General features: G+C 38.3%; 1 protein-coding gene across 1 annotated transcript in view; it reads right to left on the bottom strand.

Moving 5' to 3' along the window:
• Nucleotides 1-24700, bottom strand: part of LOC126458230 (dynein beta chain, ciliary-like) — a 477648-nt gene that overhangs the window by 436793 nt on the left and 16155 nt on the right. Inside the window, exon 4 of the mRNA XM_050095128.1 lies at nt 15248-15436. Coding sequence (XP_049951085.1) covers nt 15248-15436 — 189 coding nt within the window. The remainder of the gene's footprint in view (nt 1-15247; nt 15437-24700) is intronic.

Genomic DNA, 24700 nt, shown 5'->3' with positions numbered 1-24700 from the left:
AGAAAATTTTTAAAGGGAAGTGATGGTGGATATAAGCCTTGAACCTATCAATGTAAATTTACAATCAGATGATTCAGAAACAGAATCAAATAGCAGTGACAATGATATTACGACGTAGATTTTGGCACAAAGTAAACTAATAACATTCCTTAGTTTTAAAGACTTGTGGCTTAAAAAATGTGTTTCTCAACATATCAGTTGCATACATAATAATGAAATCTTCCTAACTTTTACTGATTAGGACTTCATATCCTATGAATTATGCAGACTATAATGTTCAACATATTGCCCAAGGAGAAATTAAGGTTCTCCCAGCATGCTGTATGCTCTAATAACACACGAGAATGCGACCAGATAAATTCGTCAAAAGTCCAATATTTCCACATGTACACCCCTGTCAAAACATGAAGTGGAAAATGCCTTAAACTGACAGTAACTGTTACTTGAAATATCAGTGGTTTCTGATGTTATCAGTCAGCATTCCCTGAAGTTATTCGCAGATGTTGGTTAATTGTTTGCTTTTTCAATGAATTATAAATGCAGTCTCTCACTGCAATGTCGAAAGATTTAGTTTACACTCATAATACCCATTGACAGCGAAGAACTGACAACTTACTGATCATTTTTATGATAGTCTTTTACATTAGTCTTTTCTACCAGTAGTTCTTTTTTACACACAGTGATTACACTTAACTACAGTCAAACACAGCCAGACACACACCTTATACACATTTTTAAAAATTCTGTTGAATAGTAGCAGTTGTCAAGCAAATATTATGATTTTGATTTGTGCTTGAAGTTAATTTTTTTATTTATTGTATTTTTACTTATAATACGCTACAAATCACAATAAATGATCATTACTGCAAGCAGTTTCAATGAACTTGTCATTATACTATTGTCATTTCGAGAAAAATTGTGCTTCACAAAGCTCGTGTCAGCTGTTCTTGCTTCTTGATGTCAACCAGATTAAATCTGTGCAGCAGTGAACATAACGTTGTCAAGACGTTAATTAATATTTCTCTCATGATGATTGATCAAAATTGGTTTTAAAATTTATCATTCCCCTCATAGATTTCAATGTATAATATGATGTACCATAGCAAATGGACCTGATTGTTTTCAGCAGCAACACAGTTTGGCAACATGGATTTTGTTTGCCTGCTCTTTGCAGCCACACATGCGCAGTTCTCATCCCTCCGCATTTACTTACTCCATTCTGCCTGTACGTGCGGAAGCGCCATCCTAGGTGACACAGGCATTAACAGCGAATTTACTTGGTTAGGATATATGGAGTTACTGGATTCCCTTTGTGTATCAAAGACTTAACAACATTGCTTTACTTCTTTCGATAGGTTTTATTTGTATTCTTTCCTAGGAAAATCAATTTTATTAATTTTTCTCTGTGATTGGGTGCCTACTCATTAAGTTTCTATTTTGTTTTGTTTGCAAATAAAAATGCATAGAAAGTGGATGAGTCTTCCTGAATACACCAGAAAAGCTGAAAGACTGAGGACTATGTGGTCTCAAGAGCCAAAAGAATATCGTGAGGTGAGACTTGCTGTAGCACAAGAACATCAGGCTGTAACTTGCTCTTTGGAAACGCCTTCCAAAAGCAAGACACAATGTTTACTTCTCTTCAACGTCACATCACAGAAGTGAAAATTCTGGTGGGAAGTGGCACACGTTAGCTAGTTTTTATACCTCGATGGTTAATTGTTAGGAATCTAACAATTAACCATTTCACATTAAACATGTTCAAATTCCCAGTGAGCTCTTGTTATGCCATGACCTCAAATAATCTTAGTGTTAGTTACTTTTTGCACGGCCAACTCTACATGTCTCCCTGCCGTGTTAGTGAAGCAAACAAGCACTTGTTTCGTGTCCCCTATCATGCTACTTCAAATGTTGTATGCAAATAAATTTTATAAGTCAAAAATAAATCCCATAGATACAACGTCACAGTTTCAGCTATAAATAAATAACCAGGCAATGCTGGGCTTATCAACTAGTTTGTAAATAAGTGTTGTAAGATTTTTTTTTTTCTGTTTAGTATTTGCTAAAAGATTTCTAAAGCCAATATTATATATGTCTGTCTTTATTTAAAACAACCAGTTTTGGCAGACTTTGCTCTCATCTTCAGGTCTTAAAAAATATTTTTGTTATGAAACATGTTCTTTTTAAGTTGGACCTCATGCCAAGTTGTAATGTGTAACAAAAACATTAAAAAACATAAAGCACCAATTTTTTTTCACCCCTTCTGTCTTCACAAAATTATAAAATGGAATATTTAGTATTTATTACCTTTTAAATGAAAATTTGTTTACAGTTTTTTTTATTCATTCTTCACCCATGATGATCATTTCCCTTGGGATCTGTGGAAGGTACATTAGCACATGTGTTTTTCACTGTAAATATTTATTGCATATGTATTCCTGTTTTTCTGACATGTTGTACCCTATTTCCCCAAGTGTAAGGCGTGGCCACTGACTAGAACATAGATAAACCATTGACAACAGAGTCAGATTGATCACTGTTGCATCCTACTTTAGAGCCATTTCCAACATCAATCACACAAGAACATACACCAGTTTCTACACCAATGGCTTCTACTTTGACCACAACTGAGTAAATACGTCATCAAGCCATTCTGGATCTGTATCATGCTTTGTCTATGCCTGACACTGGTAATATGAAACTGCTGCCATTTTGGTCAACAAATAGTGAACTGTGATTAACTCAAAAGGAAGAAACATTTTAAAATCACCAAGTGCTTTGTTCCTTTGACAAATATCCTTTATGTTAGTGCAACTAGACCCTAATCACATAAAAAATATGGAGCATGTGCAACATGAACAATCGTGTGCCCACCTAAAACAGGCTCTAATTGAACATTATTCTCTACCGCTCCATGAACATTTTAAAAACATGCTCTCATAACAAATATACATTCATTTGAAGCCTTCAGAACTGCTACAGAAATTACGTTCATTTGCATGCAAAGACTTGTTGACTGAGACTTTTTTATGCCTTATATGCTCAACAAGCTTCCCACTAAGTTACACCCTGTGTTAGCTGCTGAAACTAATCTGACACTCTCAGATTTAGCTAAAAAGGTGGACACTATGGCTACTTACCTTGAAGACAGCATTCGTTGTGATCAGTTACTGTGTCCATATGAGATCGTCTCTGGACCGTGCATGCCCTGCAATGTAACCACTAGCAGCCCTATAATGTGCATGACTACAATCAACAAAGCTGGCCCTGATGTGTGCTCCACCACAACATGCAAATGATGTCCGTGCTGAAAGTCAATGTTATTTCATATTGTTCCTCAAATCTCTATGACCCAAAAAACAAATTTCACCAGTAACACAAGTGACTCTTCCACTTGGTGTTGGTTTCACAAAAAGTTTGGCACTAATGCAAAAAAATGTTCTGCATCATGTGTACATCCAAATGCAGGCGATGAACACCAGTGAGTGCTCCCGCATGTCATCCAAATGAAACACACCTGAAAACAACCAATACTGTACCTGTGCAAGGCAATAAACTCTACTCCATCACCAATCACACTATTGGTTCTCATTAATTGTGTCAATTTCCCGCTCTGACAGACCCTGCCATAGCATGTAAAAAACATTTGCACATCACACAATGTCATATAAAAAGAATGCATGGACAGCCCATCTTCTTCCATGCATGTCGCCTACCAGCAGGCAAATCCAAAGTGGCACAACCAGCAATGAACAAAATGTTAACAGAGGGCATTGTATCTATGTCAGACAGGTATTGGGCGTCGCCATCCCAGACGGCAAAAAAGAAAGGTGGTTCATGGAGGATATGTGGCAACTGCTGAGTTCTAAATGCTCGTACCATACCAGACCATTACCCGATCCCCAACACAGCATCCTTCACCTACATGCTTTGTGATGCATCTGTATTCAGTGCTCTTGATTGTGCCAATGCATTCTCCCAAATTCCTATGGCCAAAGAGGAAATAAAAAACAACCATCATAACAGAGTTTGGACTATACTAGTACAACATAATGTTGTATGGATTACATAATTCCAGACAAACATGACAAAGGTTTACACATTGTTTTTGATGCGATCTCTCATTCGTCTTCTGTTAAGTCAGTGACATTTTGATCGTTTCCAAATCCCTGCAAAATCATTTTCAACATATCTGTCAACTCTTTCAACATCTTGAGGATGTTTTCTTTTTGGGCTACAACATTTCCCATTCTGACCTAGCTCCACTGCAGGAAAAGATTTCTGCTGTCAAGGTATGCCACACCTCACAACATACAAAGAACTCTGATGATTCTTCGGAATGATAAATTACTATCTTCATCGTCTACTGAAAGTAGCAGTGACACAACAGCCTCTTGATCGACTCCTCTTGGGAAAAAATATCTCTGGCAACAGGAAGGTTCAATGGAATGTGGAAGCAGCTGAAAATCTAAAAACAGCACTATTTAAGGCTACACTGCTCACACATCCAAAGCCTGGGTGCCGATTGATCTCTTTGTTGATGCCTGTCAGGCAGAGGTGGGTGCAACCTCTAACACAAGTAAACAGTTCATGGCAACCCTTAGCACTCTTCTCCAAGTGTCTGAAAGAAGTACAAATAAAATGGAGTTCCATAGACAGAGATCTGCTGGATATGTATCTTGCCATCAAACACTTCTGACCTACACTAGAAGGTCAACACTTCGCAGTGTCTACTGATCATCAGCATCTCATGTCTATTCTCCAGTGGCCAATGGAACATGCCTCACCATGTCAAACCAGACATACAGACTTCATGGCTCAATTCACAATAGACATTCATCACATCAACGGCAAAGATAACACTGTTGCTGACAGCCTCTTGTAAGCGGTGTCATTTATTACTGTGATGAAATGGGAAAAGACTGCAGATAGCCAGTGCACAGACACCTTTATTCAACAGTACGTCCACAATGCAAAGTTTGCCTCACTTTGTCTGGCGTGCATATCAGCTGATGTTTCCTAATATGAATACGAATGTAGTGGGACAGTGGTGGCAAACAACTGCATTTGCTCATCCCGCAAGAACACCGTCAAGGGCTCTTCAATGCAATTCATGACATGTCACATCCCAGTATCAATGCATTGGTCAAATCGGTGATGAGCAAGGTTGTCTGGTGTGGGGTCAAAAACGACAGTCATACGTGGGCAAGTTCCCGGCCAGCAAGCCTACAATACAAAATCTCATGGCATGAGCATACCACTACTCAGGATTTTCCTCTAATATCGGCACACTTTGTCCACATCCATAGATTTGGTTGGTCCACTACCATGCATTAACAGTCGACATTAATTCCTAACCATTGTTGACTGCAACACCAGGTGGTCTGAGGCCACATCTCTTGCTAACATTACCGCTCAATCTGTTGCCACAGCACTGATCAACATATGGTTTTCTCCCCACGGCATTCCTCTCACCTTCAAAATTGACTGTGGCCATCAGTTTAAGGCATTGCTATTCAACCACCTATTCAACTTTTGTGGTACCATCAGCTTCGTACTACAAGCTATCATATTGCTAACAATGGCATGGTTGAACGCAAGCATCAGTCATTCAAGTCTATCATCATGTGCCACAAAGAGTTATGGACTGATACTGTGCCCTGGGCACTGCTCGGCCTCTGAACAGCATTAAAAGAAGATTTGTCCTGCTCTGCAGCATAACTAGTCTTCAGTGAACAACTGTGTATGTCGAGTGACTTCACTGTACCTTCACCAGCACAGATTTCCAGGAACCAGTTGAATTTTCTTAAAAAATTGGAGTAACACATCAATTGTCTATGCCCAGCAAACCCACAATGCCACAATCAATGTGACCAGTTCATCTACAAAGAACTACACACATCAAAACATGTATGGCTGTCTGATGATGCGGTTCGGCTGCCTCTCACTTCCCCATACTCTGGTCCATATGAAGTGCTCTCGAGGGAACCTAACACGTTCATCATCCGCAAGGTAGCAGGTACTGAGACAGTATCAATAGAAAGACTCAAACCTGCCTTCATTGCTCCTCACTAAGATTAACTAACATGTAACCTACCTGTACTGACAGCTGCACCACACTTCCCTGCGACCACACCCCTCTCCATTTCGTCTTGAGTGACATGCTCGTCTGGGGATACAGACACCCCTGTCCCTGCTACACAACTATTCCCTCACACTGGAAGACAAACAAAATGCAAATTCTTGGTGTCTCCTAGTGCACCAGGATATTGTGTGCGTAGTAAAGGATGGGGTGAGGTGGGTTGGGTTGTTTGGGGGAAGAGACCAAACAGCGAGGTAATCGGTCTCATCGGATTAGGGAAGGATGGGGAAGAAAGCCGGCCGTGCCCTTTCAAAGGAACCATCCCGGCATTTGCCTGGAGCGATTTAGGGAAATCACAGAAAACCTAAATCAGGATGGCCGGACGCAGGATTGAACCGTCGTCCTCCCAAAGGGGTGAGGTGGTTTCACTCTCCAAAACTCTGAGGCACTGTGACCCTGCGTGCCGACTTATACCCAGGTGCTCACTACAGCTCCTGCAGTTTCCATGTCTGTCAAGAAACAGCCCTGCCATGCCTGCAATCAGGTGGCCTACCCCACTCATGAGTTGGTTACCTGCTCCCAAGTCCTCAGGGAGGATAGAAGTCAGATGAGGCACAACACACCATCGACTCAAGCTGTAGGCTGTACAGCTTTTCAATGGATGGGAGCTTCTGTGTTCACCACAATATCGACTAATCGATCAACTCCAGTAAAATGACTGTGTATGGACTTCTTTGAGATGTATTCATGGCTTCTTCAAGGTGTGTTGAGTATATATGTATTGATGCTCCTCGCAAGTATTTTGATGCTTAATAAATTATTTCCTGTGCTCTATGACAGAGCTGATCATTCATATTTGAGATAAATCAGAAATTTCTTTCATTATCTCCTACATGCCATTTCCTCCGAATATGTTGTGATTTCTGAGGTTCTGGTCACAGTGAAACCCGAGAACATAGCTGTTTCTTTCCATACACATCTCGGATTTCATTTCTATACTGGCAAGGATGTTACAATGTCTCTTGTTCCTGACCATACCATCTATCCGTTGCTCTCTCATTGGCTTTGTAGAAACAGCAGCTGACACATCCCCTATCATTTGCGTCATACCTCATAGAAAGCGTCGACAACATTGATGCATGAAGTACATAGCCTTTCAACATTTCTTGCTACTGTGTATTTGTACAATTTTAAAGTCAATTATTTGAATCTGAGTACAAATGGATTCAGGCAAACTGCAGCTTAAACATGGCAGATGTTCATAAAAAGTCAAAAGTACGCAGTACAGTTTGCAGTACAAAGATATCTGCTGCCTGCTCACTACTCCCCTCATTGCACTCATTGCAGTTCCCTCTCCAACCTTACTGCTGTGCTTGAACAACATTGAAGTACAGACAGCAATATCTTCTTGGGTGCAGGTCATATGTAACAACAAAACTAATACTTAAATAAAGGACAAAAATCAAAATTCAGACCAATTTTCATGCTTTTGCTTGTCCTGCGATTTAGTGACATCTGTTGGCACTACCTCAAAAATGTGTGTTTGCATTGTAATTTATTCTTGGGATAACAACTGCAGTCAGTTTAATTTTATTTATTTCATTTGTTAGACATTTAATTTTGGGTTAATTTTCTTCTTTGTTTCATCTTCATGTCACCATCCTGTTCACAAGCTGGTGACATTTTCCACCAGAATTCTACTACATGAACAGTAAGCGAATTTCCCATTTACAAGCCATTTGGTAAACCATTATTTTCTCATAATGAAACAGAAAATTGACATGGTAAATGTTTTTGAAAAACAAGATGTATGTTATCTTTCCTTAAAAAGTCGCATTAACGTACATATACAGTAGCCAGACATCTACGAGAACTTTTATTGCAAACCTGTTCAAATATAACTAAATTTTAAGATGATAATTTGCTGCTATTTTCTCCTGTGTTTCACAAAATCATCAATTTTTATGCAGAGCATTAGAGTATTGAAGTGGACAGTTCAAGTGTCTCCCATCTCCCGTACACTATTACCATGAGTCGAATGACTGTTCGAACAAGGTCGATACTGTATTGAGTGCTTCGGCATATCGGGAAATCTCGAGTCTATTCAATTGAAAGCATTGTCTGCTCTTCAAAATATATTTATTGAACCCCCAGAAGCCAAAGCTTCATCTGTAAATGAAAAATTAACCCTATATTAATCTATTAAACGATGTAAAAACATCAACCTCAGCAGGAAAAATTTAACTGGCAAATTTAAGGTGACCCCAAATTTTTCAAATGATGAGTCTGGGAAAATACCTCATCTTATAATCAGGTAAATATGGTGTATCCTGGGGAATCTTCTCACTATCGATCAATTGGAACAAAAAATACTTCTAATCTAATATAAACTTATAAGATGATGAACTTTCAATCCACCAGTAAAGTGAGCAGTTCTCACCTCAACAATGTAAGTAATGTATGTAACATCTCAGCGACAAAAACTGGGAGCTGTAAATTTCTGATTGTGTATGTTTGATGAAAATTTGTGGAGTACAAACCACATTAATTTTGTATGCGGAAAAGTCAGTAGCCACTTATATCACCTAAGCCAGTTCACCAAGATAGTTCCTAACCAAACAATGAAAATAATATATTATGGAACAATTTACCGCCTTCCCCAATTATAAGACTGAGCTATGGGACCGTGCAGCTGATGTACACTATGAAAGAATACAGCTGTGACAGATTAGAGCAATAAGATTTATATATGGGATGGACCACAGAGGTTCATGCTGTGAAGTGTTTGTGCACACAAAAACGGGTTTAATCACTTTGTAGCATTTATTATTTTCAACTTACAAGTATAAATTGTATATCAAATGAAAGAGCAACTCAAACAGTTTTGTTTGTATATCTTTGCGCAAAGGGAAGCGTATGGAATAACCAAGAGTAACGGAAGAATGCGTTGAACGAGTGAGAGTCTTTCATGAGGAAACTCAAGAAACCCCTACAGAAGGCTAGTCGTGAATTACAATTCCAGTGAGTCTGTGTGGAAACTTTTAATGAGACTCTTACACTAAGTCCTTATCGTTTCCAGTTCTTACAAGTTCTAAAGCCTACAGAGTACAGACTGGTGACCCCCAGTTGCACACATTGTGTATGTTTCTCCAACTCCACTTAGGCGAAGCGTCGATTCATCACTGAAGACGATACGATCCAGAAGATCTTCATCATCATGCAGCAACATTTCGTTTGCAACGTTGGCACATAAACTATCATCTGCAGGCTTTAGAACTTCTAAGAACTGATAATCACAAGGACGTAGTTTAAGTGTCTCATTAAAAGTTTCCACACAGACTCACTGGAATTGCTAATTCACAACTAGCCTTCCAAAGGGGCTTCATGGGAATCCGCATGAAAGACTCTCACTTGAAACTTCCTGGCAGATTAAAACTGTGTGCTGGACCAAAACTCGAACTCGGGCCATTTGCCATTCGAGGGCAAGTGCTCTACCAACCGAGCTACCCAAGCACAGCTCATGAGCCGTCCTCACAGCTTTAATTCTGCCATTACCTCGTCTCCTACCTTCCAAACTTCACCTTCATATCAGCCTACAGAGCACACACTCCGCTGCAGAGTGAAAATTTCATTCTGGAAACATACCCCACGCTGTGGCAAAGCCAAGTCTCCACAATGTCCTTTCTTCAATGAGTGCTAGTTCTACGAGGTTCGCAGGAGAGCTTCTGAGAAGTTTGGAAGGTAGGAGACGAGGTACTGGCAGAATTAAAGCTGTGAGGATGGGTTGTGAGTCATGCTTGGGTAGCTCAGTTGGCAGAGCACGTGCCCGCAAATTGCAAAAGGTCTCGAGTTTAAGTCTCGGTCCAGCACACAGTTTTAATCTGCCAGGATGTTTCATATTAGTGCACACTCTGCTTCAGAGTGAAAATTTCATTCTGGAGACTCTCACTCATTGAATGTATTCTTCCATTACTCTTGGTTATTCCATACTCTTCCCTCTGCACAAAGATATAAAAAAAAACTGTTTGAGTTGCTCCTTCATTTTATGCACAATTTATAGTTGTAAGTTGAATATATTAAATGCTACAAAGAGATAAAGTGTGTATATTCATTTTCAAACACCCTGTAGATAAAAGATGCAACAACTGCAGCTTATAACACATTTCTACGTGTCATTATTGTCATACCATAATTTCTGACGTTTACAAAAGCCATCTTTGTTATGGCTCCAAGCAATGAAATTGTAAAGATATAAATAAAGTTGACCCTGAAAGTAAATAAATGTAGCATATTGAGCTTAAATATGACTTCAACTAATGTTTGATTGCAGTAGCAATGGCAACTGGAAACAGTAACTACCATAAAATATGTAGCACTAACCATCCAGAGTGCCCTAAAGAGGAATCACTACATAAAGCGAGCTGTAAGGAAACCAGATTCCAGGCTGAGATTCATTGGAAGAATCTTCAGGAAATTTAATTCATCCATAAAACAACACTTGGTTCAAGAATCATGAAAGAAGGTTGTATACATTGAAGAAGCCTGGAGATACTAGAAGAAGAATGGGTAGCTTTGAGGGATGAAGTAGTGAAGGCAGCAGAGGATCAAGTAGGTAAAAAGATGAGGGCTAGTAGAAGTCCTTGGGTAACAGAAGAAATATTGAATTTAATTGATGAAAGGAGAAAATGTAAAAATGCAGTAAATGAAGCAGGCAAAAAGGAATACAAACATCTCAAAAATGAGATCGACAGGAAGTGCAAAATGGCTAAGCAGGGGTGGCGTAGAGGACAAATGTAAGGATGTAGAGGCTGATCTCACTGGGGGTAAGATAGATACTGCCTACAGGAAAATTAAAGAGACCTTTGGAGAAAAGAGAACCAATTGTATGAATATCAAGAGCTCAGATGGAAACCTAGTTCTAAGCAAAGAAGGGAAAGCAGAAAAGTGGAAGGAGTATATAGAGGGTCTATACAAGGGTGATGTACTTGAGGACAATATTATGGAAATGGAAGAGGATGTAGATGAAGGTGAAATGGGAGATATGATTCTGTGTGAAGAGTTTGACAGAGCACTGAAAGGCCTATGTCGAAACAAGGCCCCAGGAGTAGACAACATTCCATTAGATCTACTGACAGTCTTGGGAGGGCCAGCCCTGACAAAACTTTACCATCTGGTGAGCAAAACATATGAGACAGGCAAAATACCCTCAGACTTCAAGAAGAATATAATAATTCCAATCCCAAAAAAGCAGGTGTTGACAAATGTGAAAATTAGCGAACTATCACTTTAATAAGTCACGGCTGCAAAACACTAACGCGAATTCTTTACAGACGAATGGAAAAACTAGTAGAAGCCGACCTTGGGGAAGATCAGTTTGCATTCCACAAAAATATTGGAACACGTGAGGCAATACTGACCCTATGACTTATCTTAGAAGCTAGATTAAGGAAATGCAAACCTACGTTTCTAGCATTTGTAGACTTCGAGAAAGATTTTGACAATATTGACTGGAATACTCTCTTTCAAATTCAGAAGTTGGCAGGGGTAAAATACAGGGAGCAAAGGGCTATTTACAATTTGTACAGAAACCAGATGGCAGTTATAAGAGTCGAGGGACATGAAAGGGAAGCAGTGGTTGGGAAGGGAGTAAGACAGGGTTGTAGCCTTTCCCCTATGTTATTCAATCTGTATATTGAGCAAGCAGCGAAGGAAACAAAAGAAAAATTCAGAGTAGGTATTAAAATCCATGGAGAAGAAATAGAAACTTTGAGGTTCGCCGATGACATTGTAATTCTGTCAGAGACAGCAAAGGACTTGGAAGAGCTGTTGAACGGAACGGACAGTGTCTTGAAGGGAGGATATAAGATGAACATCAACAAAAGCAAAACAAGGATAATGGAATGCAGTCGAATTACGTCGGGTGATGCTGAGGGAGCAAATGAGACACTTAAAGTAGTAAAGGAGTTTTGCTATTTGGGGAACAAAATAACTGATGATGGACAAAGTAGAGAGGATATAAAATATAGACTGGCAATGGCAAGGAAAGCCTTTCTGAAGAAGAGAAATTTGTTAACATCGAGTAAAGATTTAGGTGTCAGGAAGTCGTTTCTGAAAGTACCGGTATTTGTATGGAGTGTAGCCATGTATGGAAGTGAAACATGGATGATAAATAGTTTAGACAAGAAGAGAATAGAAGCTTTCTAAATGTGGTGCTACAGAAGAATGCTGAAGATTAGATGGGTATATCACATAACTAATGAGGAGGTATTGAATAGGATTGGGGAGAAGAGAAGTTTGTGGCACAACTTGACTAGTAGAAGGGATCGGTTGGTAGGACATGTTCTGAGGCATCAAAGGATCACCAATTTAGTATTGGAGGGCAGCGTGGAGGGTAAAAATGGTAGAGGGAGACCAAGAGATGAATACACCAAACAGATTCAGAAGGATGTAGGTTGCAGTAGGTACTGGGAGATGAAGAAGCTTGCACAGGATAGAGTAGGATGGAGAGCTGCATCAAACCAGTCTCAGGACTGAAGACCACAACAACAACAACATTTAAATTTTAAAAAGTTTCATATTTTAACAGAGCAACAACTTTCATACCTTCATGTCTGAATGTTGATTCAGATATCACATTTGCTAACCTTATACAAAATATTCATCGAATTTGAAATAACACGTTATTACAGTAGAGTTACACAGAAATGAAAAATATGTTACAATAGTTTTACAAACTTGGCTCCTATCTCACAAGGAACCCCTTAAGTGCGAGATCACAAAAGGCCAATGATGTTTACGGCATTTTACACACCACACATTGTCTACCACGCAATCACAATATTGGCTGCTAATGGCAACCGGGGCTGGAATTGAAGGTATCCAATGGCAAGCACAGCTTGAGGTATGGAGCGTAGTTGAAATGCTTACTCGATGACTAACTCGCAACAATACACAAAGTAAACATTGCATTGTATCTACAACAATAGCTGCCAAAGTTGACATTTTGCAGAGTGAGAAAGAAGTGGAGCATGAACTATTAGTGTTTCTGCAAGATGATTCAGTGGAATGTGTGGTGTCGTACACCCTCGGCTGTGAAGACAATGGGCATGAGCAGTACAGTGATGACAATACATGCTTGACAAGTGAAAAAGACACTAAAACAGGTGTCGAGCCATGTATCTCCATCCTTGTCCAACAGGGAGCCATGATGCCCATCTCCAGTGAAACATAATAAAGTACAATTATTGTCCAAGGAGTGGGTACTAAAGGTAACTACACTCATGGAAGATCTTCTGCAGCATAAAAAATAAATAAATAAATAAATAAATAAATTATGGACAGATTTCAAATAATTCAGCAGCAGTACAATCATGTATAAGAAAAATTATGGATATCCAAGGCACAAAAAGGCACACTTGATACAAAAACTGGTATTTGTGCATTTCAAGGACGCTCAATACAATTTGCTGGATGTGCATGATACTAATCCACTACATTATGCAAATCAAATTGCATGTGACATAGATTACAGTGATTCCAAGGGAAGCAGTGGATGGTTGCATAACTCCAAACAGTACTACAGAATTTACTGAAACTGGAGAGATAAAAATCTTCTCACCAAATGGCACCAGGAGAACATACATATAAAAAAAAGGTTTTACTTATGCAAGCTTTCAGAGCTAGTGGCTCCTTCCGGTAGAAGGGTTGAAGGGGAAGATGAGGGATGAAGGAAAAGGGGTGCACTTCAGAAAAGTCACCCAGAACCCCAGGTCAGAGGAGAATTACTGGATGGGATGAGAAGGAAAGACTCTTCCTTCCCATCCTGTCTGGTGCGTCTCTCCTGATCCAGAGTACTGGGTGACGGTGTCGGTGTGTGTGTTTTCTCCTGCCGCAACTTGGTGAGTTGATTTTTTATTTATCAAATTACACTGTATTGTCAAAAATTGATTATTTTTGTTGTTATATTAGTGCCACGGAATTGGAAGATGTAAGATAACAAAATTTCCAACATAGCGTCAACTTGAGGATGCACAGCAAACTGCAGAACCAGCCCAAAAATTTGCAGGTGAGATAAAAAAAAATCATTCAGTAGTAATTTGTTTGTAACTCCAACTGATCAGGGTTTGAAGAGGAAATGAATAAGTAAGGAACCCTAAAAATTAGAGCTACCAAGAGAGTTGTATCAAGATCAACTAACATCAATGCCTTAATGTGTTTGTAAACATTTATGCAGACTGCCGGTCTGGATGGTAAATTGGCTGGAAAGTTATTTAATGTGGTGTGAGAAATTGCTGCCCCCAATGATTCTTTCTCATGTGTGAATGACATAGCAAGGGCAGAAGGGAATACTTACAACACTGCAAGCCAGAGTGGGACAATGGGCGTGAGAGAACTGCTTTTGGCAAATAGTGGGTCAAAATAAGTTGCTTTTGCTTGATTCCTGGTCTGCATATAAAAATCATACTCCTTTACTGCGAACTACCCCTCCTGAAAAGTGTGCGACACTACAATTCATACCACCTAGAACAACTGGACAAATTCAGCCTCTGGATGGTTTTTACCATGCCTATAAATCATACAATCACTCTGTCTGCAACTACGCCTTAAAGGGCAGCCATTTTCACAATAAGCTCCATGAGAGACTGTTTCGCATTTCGTTGCATGCCATCACATTCCATCACTTCTCATCACCCCATTACACCAATATGATTCCATATGCATTCTTTTAGAGAGGATACCGAACTTCACATCCTGCACAGGTTGTAACTCACAAGGAGTTTGCCTTCGATCCTGATGCTGTGAACCTTTTGTGATTGCTATGCGGCACCATATTTCTTCTGTTGTTCATGGTATAAGTTAAGAGTTTATTCTGAACATCTCTTGAATGTCGACAATATCCATTTTGTGAAGTATAATACATAAATGTCATACATGGTTGATCTCTGCACCTTCCAGACAATCATTTTCTGTCACCCTTCTTACGCATGTGGTGAATCAATAGCAGCTATTATTTTTCCTGTCATAATTGTTAACACAACACTTTCAAATGAACCTTAGCAAAGATTAAACTTGCGACATCGCAATAAAGGGGTTTCTTATCAGCTAATAATTTTAATGCATGTGAAAAATTAATAACAACAACCAAACTGTTGATTTCAGCAAACAAACCTGCTCTTTGAAGTGCTGCAGAGTAGGTTTCGTGTCAACTACTTGTTGCTCTTCCATACCAGTGTTTGTAGTGTCAACTTCTTCACATGTCAGCTGGGGACCATATTCCAAAAACTGTTCAAGAAATGCTTCACGGTCATCCAACCACAGATATGAATGTTCTTCAAAATTTTCGCAATAAGATATAGCCTGTAAACAAATAAATTATTTACAATTTATTGAATTCAGTTTTCATTTCTTATAACAAAATACAGTTTGATGGTAAGTGCTTGCACACCACACCTGGGAAACTGCGAGTAGGAAAACAATGATGATGATGATGATGATGCTGGCGACATTAAATGTTCATATGTGTGTATTGTATAATATGATGGTATTGATCGACAGGAAAAAACAATCTTAGAGAAATAATTCTGTATTTTTGGGGTTCAATGTAACATACTTGTCAAAGTCATTACAACAACATTCTTTTCAAATCTTTACATTGAGTGTAATGGGTGTATAACATGAAAAGCAAATATTCTTTCTATTTTAATGAAGAAGTCAGGGCGAATTCACAAAAAAAGCTTTTGTACTTTGGACAATGCATTTGCAATTCAGGATTTTGATGGAAGTATTTATCCTATAAATTCATTATGTCAATTCTATTGTTGAACACAGCGACTCCATTGCAAACAGATGATGATTCAGACAGAAACAGTAAAAAATTAAATTTACTGTCTGGAAAATATTATATTTTTCTCTAACCAATAATTAAAATGAATGCAGGTTTACCGTTATATGGTTGGTACTTAAAAATTCATTGTGCACACTTTGTATATTCCCTCAGAACTGATTTGTTTTATACCAACACCACAACTGAAGTGACAATGTGCATGATATTATTAAAATGGAGTTTTTATACTTACCCATCATCTGATAAAGAATTTGCTGTAGCTCCAAAGGTAAATCAGGAGAGAACAAAAGACAAAATTGACCAGGTTGGCAAAAGTGGTCACATACAGGTGTTTATTGCACTAGTCAAGTAAGAACAGAGATCTGTTCTCTTGCCTAAATATTATGGAAACTAGTTTTATTTTAGAAAGCTCTTCAATGCGGACAAGCAACAATTCATATTTAGATGTTAAAAGAATCGTTAAGGAGTTGGAAGTTGTTAATGACTCTGTTCAAATCTCTGCTAAATTAATGCAAGACTTTTAATGGATTTACAAACATAGATGAGGAGCAAAAGGAATTTATATAGCGCTGTGTTCAAGAACACTGCAGACTGTATCCTGATTACAAGAAAGAAACACTGAAAAAAAGTATTTCCAAATACTAATTGCATCTTAAAAAGCAAAAATATATTTAATTTTGACTTTATGCAGTCATCAGTAACTTTTATGCTGACTAAAAATGACAGAACCTAAAATTCCCAACATTAAAGTTTTTTGCTCTAGTCAGCACAGGTTAATGTCATTGTATTGAGATGAAATTTTTTTCTAGTAAATCTAATCAAACAGAAAACAGTTGAGGGATTGAGTAAAATGTTTAGGAAAAAATAAGGGACATCCTAACATACAAGTCATACAGACATGGCCTATGTCATCTTAGGATGCTGAAGCCTGACTCTGAAGATGACAATGGCCATGTGGGTGTCTGGTGTGTGTGTGTGTGTGTGTGTGTGTGTGTGTGTGTGTGTGTGTGTGTGTGTGTGTTTTTCTATTGTTAAATGTACTGTGCTTTTAAATGTGCCTATGTGCTCCTCAACATCCCTCTATGTTGTGAGTAGCAACCTGTCCTAATACATATTGTTGTTATTCTAGAACAGATAGAAAATGCTGTGAAGAAGGCAAACCAAAGACTGTGTTTTATTGGCAGAAGACTTAGAAGAGCAACAGATCTACTAAAGAGACTTGCAGTAGGGCAGGATTGTTCTGTCGTTCTTTTGTTTTGTCTCCTTACTCTCTCTCTCTCTGTGTCACTTTCATTGAACAGTTCACCTACCTCTATATTTCTTCCTTCCGGCGTCCCTTCACTCTGCAGTAGTAAATACACGCTAGGCAGTGTAAAGCAGCATTGATGAAGCCACCATCAAATACCTACCACAAAGAGGCCACGTAAATCAAGTTCCTGTAAGTTCATTTTCACAAATTTCGGGTGGTAGGAAAATGCAATTTAATTGCAGTAAGCATTTGAAAATTCTATTGACGTCTTTTTATTCAAAAGGAAGCACATGAAATGGCTATCAAGTCCGTATTTAATAATGCAACTGCTCTATCATTCCAAGTTCACTGTTTATCCAACATATTTCATCTACATCTACATCTACATTTACATTTATACTCCACAAGCCAGCCAATGGTGTGTGGCGGAGGGCACTTTATGTGCCACTGTCATTAACTCCCTTTCCTGTTCCAGTCACGTATGGTTCACGGGAAGAACGACTGCCGGAAAGCCTCCGTGCGCACTCGAATATCTCTAATTTTACATTCGTGATCTCCTTGGGAGGTACAAGTAAGGGGTAGCAATATATTCAATACCTCATCCAGAAACACACCCTCTCGAAACCTGGACAGCAAGCTACACTGCGACGCAAAGCGCCTCTCTTGCAGAGTCTGCCACTTGAGTTTGCTAAATATCTCCATAACGCTATCACACTTACCAAATAACCCTGTGACCAAACGCACCACTCTTCTTTGGATCTTCTCTATCTCCTCAGTCAACCAGACCTGGTACAGATCCCACACTGATGAGCAATACTCTAGTATAGGTCAAACAAATGTTTTGTAAGCCACCTCCTTTGTTGATGGACTACATTTTCTAAGAACTCTCGCAATGAATGTCAACCTGGCACCCGCCTTACCAACAATTAATTTTATATGATCGTTCCACTTCAAATCGTTCCGCACGCATACTCCCAGATATTTTACAGAAGTAACTGCTACCAGTGTTTGTTCTGCTATCATATAATCATACAATAAAAGATCCTTCTTTCTATGTATTCACAATACATTACATTTGTCTATGTTAAGGGTCAGTTGCCACACTCTGTACCAAGTGCCTATTCGCTGCAGATCTTCCTGCATTTCGCTGCAATTTTCTAATGCTGCAACTTCTCTGTATGCTACAGCATCGTCCGTGAAAAGCTGCATGGAACTTCCGACACTATCTACTAGGTCATTTATATATATTGTGAAAAGCAATGGTCCCATAACACTCCCCTGTGGCACACCAGAGGTTACTTTAACGTCTGTAGATGCCTCTACATTGAGAACAACATGCTGTGTTCTGTTTGCTAAAAACCCTTCAATCCAGCCACACAGCTGGTCTGATATTCCGTAGGCTCTTTATCAGGTGACAGTGCGGAACTGTATCAAACGCCTTATGGAAGCCAAGGAAAATGGCATCCACCTGGGAGCCAGTACCTAATATTTTCTGGGTCTCATGAACTAATAAAGGGAGTTGGGTCTCACACAATCACCATTTCCGGAATCCATGCTGATTCCTACAGAGTAGATTCTGGGTTTCCAGAAAAGCAGCCAAAATTCCAGCAAGTCTGACCTGATTAATTTTGCGATCTAACAGTCACTGACCCTCCACTATTAGAGAGTTAAACATTTGGTCATTTCAGTGGTCTTCTATGTTAGAACTGCTCGCCAAAGTATTCCATAAGGAACACGGAATATGCCATGCGGAATTGTCTCTACGACCAAAAGATCACACGTTTATAAGACTTCAACTAATTAGTTCCGAAACATCACACTTTCCTCAAAATGTTCATAACTTAAACCGCTTTAGTCACAACACGTTCTATCTGAAATGATCTCACTAGCTCTTCATTTTACATACTATTTTCACAGAGACATCTATCTTAGTGTTACTCGGAAGCAGGTTAGTGAGCGACTATCTCAATGCTCCTCTCCTCTATGCCTATCTAATTACCTGTGGGCAGGAACCACTCAATTTTAATTAGCTATTGATCTGAAGGACCAATCAGAATGATCCTTCCAGATCATTCTTGCGGCAAAACTTGCCTTAGCCAACCACTAATCAGATAGTCATTTACGTCATTTCAATTTCAATTTCTAATATATTGTTTAATAAAATAGCATGTAATGCAAAATATTCTTTAAATTAATATAGAAACTTTTTCCGCTTCAGATTTTTATTCTGGCTGCTCTTTTACAAAAGCAAGCACACATCGACATACGTCATCAGCATCGTGATTGCAACACAATTTTCCCTTTTCCCACAGTTCAGTTTTATAAGGTTTTACATAAAATGACATTAAGCTTTAACATATGTCCTGCATACACTCTCTCATTCATTCCCATGTATTTACACAACAAAATAATAAGCAAATAATAATTCTGAATGATTTTTATACTATGTAACATACAGTAATTAAAGTTTTGAAAAGAAAATTCCGATTCAGTGATTTTATATATTGTGAGCTTTATTATGACTTCAGATGATAATAAAAGACGTTTGGTTATTGTTCCTAACTGAGTTTTGAAACGTAAGTGTCGTTTTTAGGACATTTAAATAATTTTCTCGATCTCCATAACTATAATAGATAAAAATCTGAAATTTTGACAGGATCCCTTCCTTGATAACAAAAGATTGCGTACCAAGTTTGAACAAAATTGGATGATAATTACTATGGTTTATTTAGATTTGTAGGGGGTATGAATTTGCGTACCGAGTGAATGTTACTTCAGAGCGTTCTCACAGCTAGTAGCGTCAGCTGCGCTATGAGTCAGAGGCAAAGAAAAAGCTACCATCCTTACCAGACACAGTTAAAGGAGCACATTCAGAAAGTTAAGAAGGAGAACACGTTTCATATTGTCAAGAAATAGGGGAGAAAGTGTCATGGACATGATACAGGATTTAGGGTGGACATCAGTACAACAAATGTGTTTCTCATTGTGGCAGGATCTTCTTACGCAATTTCAATCACAGACTTCCGCTCCGAATGCGATAATATTTTATTGACACCAACCTACATTGGGAGCAATGATCATCATAATAAAATAAGGGAAATCAGAGCTTACACAGAAGTATATAAGTGTTCGTCTACTTTGGGCGCTGTTCAAGAGTAGAATAATAGGGAATTATTGTGAAAGTGGTTTGATGATCCTCTGTCAGGCACTTAAGTGTGATTTGCAGAGTATCCATGTAGATGTATATGTAGGTGTAGGTGTAGCCCAGATTTTCCGCAGTTTGATTTAAAAAGTTTAATGTACTACCCTCTCACCCCCACTCAATAATTAAATAAATATGATGTGTGATGTCAATATATATAATGTAATTGGCAGATATACTTTCGTTTTCCACACAGCACTGAAAACAATTAAATTAAATAAAAAACATGGTACTTTTAAAACAAGTCATCAGTAATTAGCACCAATGTTGTCATAAAATAACACAACTGACAAGAAATAACACAAAAACTGATCACAAAACGAAACAATTTTTTCTATCCCTACATATAAGTTATAGGTGACACTATTAATCAAGAAGAAACCACTTCAGTATTTATTTTGACACAGAGAAAAAAAGAGAGAGAGGGTGGGTGATGGTGGAGGGGGGGGGGGGGGGGGGGGGGGAGAAGAATGAAAATTCAACAACAGTGAATTGGTTGTTCTCTGCCCAGCTTTTATTTTATCCCAGAAGCTGACAAATACACTTTCCACTCAAAATGTTCTAAAATCTGATGATTCATCCTGATCAAGGTGAGTGTTAAAGAAAAACCATAAATAGTGAGCTGTAAGTTTCTGGTTGGTTGATTGGGGGGGGGGGGGGGGGGATGGACCACCAAACAGTGGTGTCATCAGTACCATCGGATTAGGGAAGGATGCGGAAGTGAGTCAGCTGTGCCCTTTCAAAGGAACCATCCCAGCATTTGCCTGAAGTGATTTAGGGAAACCACAGAAAACCTAAATCAGGATAGCTGAATATGGGTTTGAACAATAAGTTTCTGTAATATGTTCTAAGCAACAGTGACACCATGTAGAGCAGTTTAGATTTATTTACATTCATCTACATTATTTCCTATAGTTTTTGTAGCACAATGTGTGAACAGTAAATACTACAAGCTTAAGTTTTACTCCTTATTAGATTCAGAACTGGAGACCTGTGTGCTTAAGGAAAAATTACATACTGTATATATTCTGTGATTTCTATTGATTTTAAGCACCAGTAACAGCAAGCAAAGTGTAAAGAGACACAAAGCAACTGAAAGTAATTAAATGGCATACATCAACGATGAAACATAATCATGAAATGTAGGTACTGGTAATAAAGAATGGACTAAACAAAGTGTGGGGGGCCAAAATACAAAAAAAGCTTGTTTAAATATATGAGTTATTTGATTAATGAGTAACAATCACAAACCAAGGAGGACTGGAGCAAGGATGGAAAGATGACAAGCAACAATGTAGGTACAAAAGTCGATAAAAGAAAAGAGAGTAAAGGTAAAAAATGTGTACTCAGTGACACACCGGAATGGGAAAAGGAAAGCAAAACATAAGGAACAAATTAAAGCAAGAACAAAGTAAATAAAAATTTAATTCAGTTTTTGCTCTAGCGGATAATGAGGCATAGGAATTTATGAGGCACTGGCACTTACAGAGAAAGAGAATAAATTCACGTGGTGAAACAATCATCAACTAAAATTATGTTGCAAAATACTTTCTCCAACAGCAAGCTAATTCGGGTCCATTTTCTGAGTTCTTTGATGTAGCCTACAATAATTTCTTCTCCTGCAACAATTTTTCCAAGTGGGAGTAGCACTTAAAACACTGAACATACTCATGTGTCTCAATCTCTATTTCCCTGCAGTTTTCGCCCTCTATGGTTCTCACTATTAGTTGTCATCTGAGATTTAAGGTCCAAAGCTGCAACATTGTACCAACTACCACTGCTCCCCATGGCAATAGAAAATTGCTTTGAAGTCTCTATTTCCTGCAAAAATCATATAAGAGCTCTGGTATTTGCATATAGTATGGATTTCTATAGAGTACGTAAAAAAATCTGTTCTTAATTCATATTAGGACCAAAGTACGTTAATTTTTTTTAAGTAGGTGAAATTTTCCTATTGTTAAACAGCTTCAAACATATCACAATGTGCCTTGAAAACTAATGAACTTTCTGGAATACTGTTTTCTTTTTCTGTTGACTGTCAAAATACCTCATTAAGCAATGAATTTTTGCTAACTTTTGCATACGATTTTCAAATTGGCACTTTTTCCGAATGTTATCAATATTTAACTAGTGGCATATATGAAGGTTAACACAACACGTATGGCTCATGCAGATTTACATATTTCCACATTCAACTGTAGTGGACGGATCAAATAAATTTGCGTTTTTCATTCTGGGCACTTTTCCGAGACCTGTTGCTCATGCCAGTAACTATTTCAATTTAACAAAAGGTTATATATGAATAGAGGGATCAGTGCAGTGAACATCAGTATGAACTTATTTTTATCTTTCGTTTTACCACCAACAATCAGTATCACAAAACATTCAATACTGTAGGTGTTCCCTTGTGCAGTACGGTACTAAAACAGTTGACGAGGTTCTTGCCGAACTGTTTGCAAAGAATTGTTGTGATGTGCCAAGTGATTTAGATGATGTTGCTGATAGTGGTAATGGAAGTGAAGAAGAGTACACAACACAGCTATAATCAACCAAAGTGAGATAATTGTAAACGATATAGATGATGTTACTGATAGTGGTAATGGAAATGAAGAAGAGTACAACATGTCTATAATCAACCAAAGTGAGATAATTGTGAATGATTTAGATGACAAACTTTCTAATAGTGAAAGTTGGCTGAAGAAGGATAAGACCATTATTTTAGGAGCATTTAAAGGAATTCCAGGTGTAGAAACCCTTCCCAGTAAGATCAATAGTTTCTGGCCATATAATCCTGGAAAACGTATCAAATGTTGTTTGCTTTTTCATATGGTTTGCAAAAGTTTAAGTGGACACCTCTCCAATTTAGAAATATACACTGGAGAACAAAAAAAGCTTCAAGATGCTATTCTCTCTGTACTTTCACCTCACCTTGGCATGTGGCACCGAGTTTATTGAGACAATTATTACAACAGTACAGCTATTGCCAAAACATTTCTAGAAAGGAAAACTAGAGTTTGTGCATAATATGAATCAAGAGAGGTCTCCCTCAGCATCTACAAACAGAACACAAATCTCGAGAGAATGGTGACACTGCATTTCAAAGACAATGTGACATTTTGCTGCAGGTATGGAAAGATGAATGGGAGGTGAGATTGATAACAACAATTCACGATGGGTCCATTGTTGCGACAGGGATGGGGACAAAGTAACTCAACATGACGAAACCACACAGAAACCAAAATATAGTGTGATATATGTTCAATAAATTTATGAAAGGTGTGGACAAAGATGATCAATATCTTTCGTATTGTGAGATAGTAATGAAAACCAATAAGGGACAAAGAAAATAGCTTTGTTTCTAATAAATTGTGCTTTGTTTATAACATACAAAGTGTACAGAAACCTAAATCCAGATATACAAATATATATATAAAATCTTCCTACAAGAAGTTGCAAGAGCCTGTAACAAGTGATCAACAAGTTGGTGCAGCAACTGTTGAGGAAACTGAAGCAATCCAACCTACAAATAAGCACCTGCTAAGGATCCACAACAACATACTATTCGGACTATTGTGGGGAGTGGAAAAAAGAAATATCCGGCCAACCTTGCAGAATTTGCACAGCGCTTCATAAAAGAAATGAAACAAGACACCATTGTATTGTATTGATTTATTGCATGTAGCACCATGAAAGCTATCCCTTGATGTCTCAACACATTTCCTACTATCCTGTCCATTCTTTTGGTTAATGTTTTCCCTCATTTATTATCTTATCAGCCCACATAATTTTTATCAGCCTTCTGTGACACCACATATCAAAAGTTTCAACCCTCTACTTTTCTGGTTTTTCCACAGTCATAGTCATAACCAGTATTTAGATACTCGTAGTCATAACCAGCATTTAGATGTGTTTATTTCATACTACAGAAATCAGCCAGGATATTATGTTAAAGAGTTAATTTAACAACATATGATTGAAATTACACATAAATTTCACCATCTGAAACACATAATACTGAACATTTATAGGATAATACACAAATGTAGTCTACAGGTAAAAAGTAAAAGTCTTATAGCAGAAGGGCAGGTTCAGCCGTCTAATTGGAAAGATTCCCATATCCTCCATGCCCAAAGGCACCTTCCCTACATGAAGTATGAGAGTTGATTGAGGAGGTGTATCTGTGAAGTGAAAATGACTAATGATGTGTGTGTGTGTGTGTGTGTGTGTGTGTGTGTGTAGTGTCATGTCATGTTCATGTTGGAGATGATGACAGAAAGGAAGAGTGAAACCTACTGCCAGCACATAGGCTACTCTTCCCGATGCACA

The sequence above is a fragment of the Schistocerca serialis genome, chromosome 2 (assembly GCF_023864345.2).
Source record: "Schistocerca serialis cubense isolate TAMUIC-IGC-003099 chromosome 2, iqSchSeri2.2, whole genome shotgun sequence".
Lineage (NCBI taxonomy): Eukaryota > Metazoa > Arthropoda > Insecta > Orthoptera > Acrididae > Schistocerca > Schistocerca serialis.
This window is presented reverse-complemented; position numbering and strand designations above follow the sequence as displayed.